A 5,000-nucleotide genomic window follows, 5' to 3' on the forward strand; every position below is an offset into this window, starting at 1 on the left:
GGCTGAGGACCTAAAGCGGACCACAGACTTCATAGCAGATATCGGACTGCAGCCATAGATGTCCATCAGAGGACGAAGAAGAAGAAGAAGAAGAAGAAGAAGTTGCTTTCTGTTTGAGTAAGAAAACTCTATTTTTGTGTTGGGTGGTTGTAAAATTGTGGGAAAAATTCTGAAAATGGCTGGTAATATGAAAGAGTTAACCCTCTCCATACCAGTCATTTTCAAGATTTTCCCCAAAACTTCACACCCAACTAACACAAAAATATATTTTTTTTATCACTCAGACACAATAGCAGTAAAATTATTACGATACATAATTTCTTTAGCAAAACATGCTCTACAACACACTGTTCATTTTCTTTAAATTTTATGATGAACAAAAGAAGTTTGAATAAGAAAAATGTTGGTTGTATCGTAACGAATGTGATGATTTTCCTGTAGTTGGTAAGGAGAGGGTTAAGCCACCCGGTCAAATAACCGTTTTGAGGCGATGGATCCAATGTGTTGTTTTACTAAGGTTTATCTTTTTTAATTATTATTTCAAGCCTTTCAGCTTTTCAATTACGTAACAAAATTGATCTGGTTAGACTTGTATGTGTGCCTGTGTGTGTGTGTGTGTGTGTGTGTGTGTGTGTATGCGTGTGTGTGTGTGCTTAGATTTTGAAGGCCATTCGATTATTGTACGTTACGTACTTCCAAATAGCAGTGTGCGTCAATCGATTGACATCGTAAGACATTCATGAAGCTATTAGGTTTTGTTAGTTCAACCAATTAAGGCGTGAATTATGAAAGACAAAACGCATTGTTAATAATGGGGTCTTTGCAGACAAATGATTCAGTGTTTATTGAAGAGGAAGGTTGTTTAGTGCACTTCGGAAATGATGATAATGGTGGTGATGATGATGATGATGATGATGATGATGATGATGATGATGGTGGTGGTGGTGGTGGTGGTGGTGATGATGATGATGATGATGATGATGATGATGATGATGATGATGATGATGATGGTGGTGGTGGTGGTGGTGGCGGTTAACAAGTTGATGCAAATTGAATCTTTAGTCATAAATATGAAATCGGGTTTATATGTTGTTTGTTTGGTGTTTGGGTTTTTTTTTCTCCATTTATCAAGAATATTGATATAAAACCCTGGGTTTGAGTCCCCGTGTCGTACCCTACTTGCACATATGTGACCCTTCGCCTCAAAACGATATTAAGTCGGGTTGGTTAAGATGTTGAAAATTGAATTATCAGACTTGTGTTGAGTTTTCATGTTTTATTGAGGAGATGGATACCATATTTTAGGATTATAATGCCAACAATTTATTTATTTGACCAGTTTAACATTAAATTCGGCTTTTAAGCATCTGGTTCGTTCCGACATAATACCGTTTTGAGACGATGCGTCATATATTTGCAGGTCTGATAACCAAACACAATAAATTTTGTTTTTGTTTAAGAGTATTTCCATGAGAACAATGAGACCATAATAATTAATGTGAAATTTGTTTTGACTGCATTGTAAAGAAGTGTGTTTGTGGTTCGAGAGATTTTCCATTACATTAATGAGGCCAAAACAATGAGGAATTTTTTACTCTCCTCTCTCCATTATCAAGAGTTTTCCCGAAATTTCAAACCCAGTCAACACAAAAATAGATTTTTTTCCACGTAAATAGAAAGGTAATAAGTACATGCTTTATATAACTTATATTTAACAAAACGAACTCTACACCATAATGTCAAAGTAATGTCAAGGTTTTAAAACTGTAAAGAAAAAAAAAGAATCGACATTTTGTGACATACAAAAGAAATCAGATTGAGAATAATGCTGGCTGTCTAGTAACAAATGTGAAGATTTACTCATTGTTCGTATGGATAGGGTTAATATTATTGTAATGGTGTCTATATTCAATTTTGTGTTGGTTTGATGTTTGTTTTTGTTTTTGTTTTTAATTGCTTACGGCGATTGCAACACATTTAGGCCATATCAGCGCCAGTAAAAAGGGAAGAAAATGGGATATTTAAAAAATTATCGAATTACAATAAAATCACCCAAGAACAAGTAAGACAAGGGGGAACGGATTCAAATATTGAAAAGATATAGATTTCACGAGCACACCATCGATGTGCTCGGTTTGAATTCACGCAAACACCAGCACATGATCCCACTTAAAGGAACACACTAAATGTTTACGATATATATATATATATATATATATATATATATATATATATTATATATATATATATATTAAACTATCAGTACGTAACAGATAGATGATTTACAAAGAAAGATATAATATCACCTCCTAACACTATACATTTGACTGTTTCCCTCTTAGCAAAGAACTCCGGCAAGGGTCAGGACAAAACCCAGTAATCCCATTCCAAGACACAGACAGAAAACAACTTAATAAACAGATAAAGGGGTGATAGAAGACGCAGCGTTGGATTGAGATTGTTTCCATAGCAACAATGAGATCACAAACTGGGTTATCATACTGGTAAAAAAGTGCCCCATTCTAAATTGGATTGTTTTCATTGTGATATTATTGAAAAGAGAGGCCATCGTTTCTCCTCAACAAAATCATGTAATAAATTTGAAGAAAATTATGAAATGATAATATGCTTTGAATTGGTTAACCCACAACGCAAAGGTGAATATTTCTCCTGTCTTAGGGAAAAAGACCGTAAGTTTACTTGGAATAAGAGGCCATATACTGATTTTTCTTTAAGACGGCAAAATTTTCTCTAATTATTTTTATTTATAATTTACAATAGACGGAAAAAGGAGGAAAAGGTCAAGAAGATGCTGGATCGCCTCAGTAACGAGCAGAGATCACGAGTGGCAGGCTTGATTCAGAAACACAGTCAGGAGATGCTGCTGTTGATTGCCGAGAGACTCATGGCGTCAGAGGTATGGTACAGTTAATTAAACACAGTAGCAGAACTCTGACACTTATAAAAAGATTTAATCGATATAAGCAGATTTTTAAAAGGTGGACGAAGTGGCCGAGTGGTTAAGGCACTGCACTGTGTCCCGAAAGGACGCGGGTTCGAGCCCCGCTTCAAGCACTTTCGTTTTTTTTTTCCTTGAGCAAGATTATTAACCCCCAATTTGCTCACTTGGACAACATGGGTGATTCCTGTTGACATCAGACATCTTGTTTGATGAGTTATCTGCCTAGGTGACGATGTCTTATGATGTCGTGGTTGAAAAGGCATAATTTTTTTTAAACGTTATATTGCCCAAATTTGGTTTGGTTTTGCTTTGGTGTTGTTTGTTTTTTTGGGGGTTTTTTTTTGTCTTTTTTTTTCTTTGAGTACGGTATGGTAGAACTGGAAAGGCTTTGAATACCACCTTAGTGTTTTTCAAACAAAAGGAATCTTGTCTATTGTCTGTAAAATTCACTTCTACCTGTGCTGTCAATTTTTCAACGTCTATATACCTTTTGCTTTATCGTTACTTTAAATAATAAAAAAAATTATGCCTTTTCCGCCACGACATCATAAGACATCGCCGCCAAGGCATTCCACGAAGGAATATAGATAACTCATCAAACAAGATGTCTGATGTCAACATGAATCACCCATGTTGTCCAAGTGAGCAAATTTGGGGTTAATAATCTTGCTCAAAGAAAAATAAAACGAAAGTGCCTGAAGCGGGGCTCGAACCCGGGTCATTCCAGGTCACAGTGCAATGCCTTAACCACTTGGCCACTTCGCCCCACTTTATAATAAAGATCTGAAAAAGTGTGTATGAAACAGTGCCCAAAAAACCAGCCGGCCTTGACTGACTCTGTTTCCTACACACTATTTCAGATCCTTATCTTACACCAGTGCTTGCTAATTAATTTGTTAGATACTTTTATATCACATCATTTTTACATGTTTGTTTTGATGTTTTTTTACGTCATAATGATGATTTCTTATGCTTTTCATTCTATGAAAAATATTATGAGATAACAAAAGAATATTTGGATTGCATAATTGGACACTTCGTTGGTTTTGTGTCGTTTTATTTATTTGTTTATTCATTTATTTTTTTGAGGTGGGTTGGGGTGGGGTGATGATCCAATTAATTATGTTATCAATTTCATCCTGTCTGGATCAGATTCTATTTTATCCTCACGATAGGCGATATAGATGTTAATTTCTATCAGCACATTGTCATTCCATTGTGGTTGCTTAACAATGAAGAATCCATGGCCTACTTATGCAAACAATACAGACTATTCAATTCAACAAATGTCTGTTTTTAAAAAGTATTTTGGACATGATTTTCTTTTTTAATAAAGGAATTCATATTTTCATTTCTCGGCCGATGTTTTTTAAAACGATTAATTGATATTAAATTACAAAAAAACATTAAATTCCTCTTATTTTATAATGATAATTTTCCCATTGATGTCTGATAAATGAAAATTAAACAGACTTCAATCCTATTTTACTTCATCATCAATAAATGGGACCTACCACATCAAACTTAAGCAGGAAAGCAAAATACAAGAAAAAAGACCATCCCAGAAGATCAGCCCAACTTGACTAGGGAACAAACCTCAGGCCTCTTGATTACCTGGTCAGACGTGCCATCATGACACCAGTATCGGATAGTTTGGATTTAATGCCTATTTTCTTCGCTTGTTCTCTATCAATCTTCGATTGCATCACAAAATACAAACATTGATCACGGAATGACGAGAACGAAGACATTTGAATTGCTCCATTTTTATTGCGGCTATGTGCTCTGATGGTATGACACTCGCTTTCGGATCGGAAGGTCCTGGATTCGAGCCTCGCTCGGAGCATAGTTGAGTCCTTAAAGAAGGCTCTTTATTCACATTCTCTCACCGTTCTCAGGTGAAAAATAAGTACCTGGCCGTTAACAAATTGTCAAATCGCCTAACAGGCGTCAAGTCCCGTCCTTCGTGTTAAACGTTGCTGTCGGCCAGGGACCCCTTGTAAAGCGCTTCGAGCACGTTTAGTGGATATTGCGCTAT

General features: G+C 35.8%; 1 protein-coding gene across 2 annotated transcripts in view; it reads left to right on the plus strand.

Annotated features, from left to right (window-relative positions):
• LOC144969470 (uncharacterized) overlaps nucleotides 1–5,000 on the plus strand; it is a 187,990-nt gene that overhangs the window by 172,654 nt on the left and 10,336 nt on the right. For both annotated transcript variants that reach the window (XM_078908593.1, XM_078908594.1), the window contains one exon: nucleotides 2,782–2,917. In XM_078908593.1, the coding sequence (XP_078764719.1) occupies nucleotides 2,782–2,917 (136 nt within the window). The remainder of the gene's footprint in view (nucleotides 1–2,781; nucleotides 2,918–5,000) is intronic.

Source organism: Berghia stephanieae, chromosome 3 (genome assembly GCF_034508935.2).
Source record: "Berghia stephanieae isolate SIO BIC M18660-M18661 chromosome 3, UCSD_Bste_1.3, whole genome shotgun sequence".
NCBI classification, from domain to species: domain Eukaryota; kingdom Metazoa; phylum Mollusca; class Gastropoda; order Nudibranchia; family Aeolidiidae; genus Berghia; species Berghia stephanieae.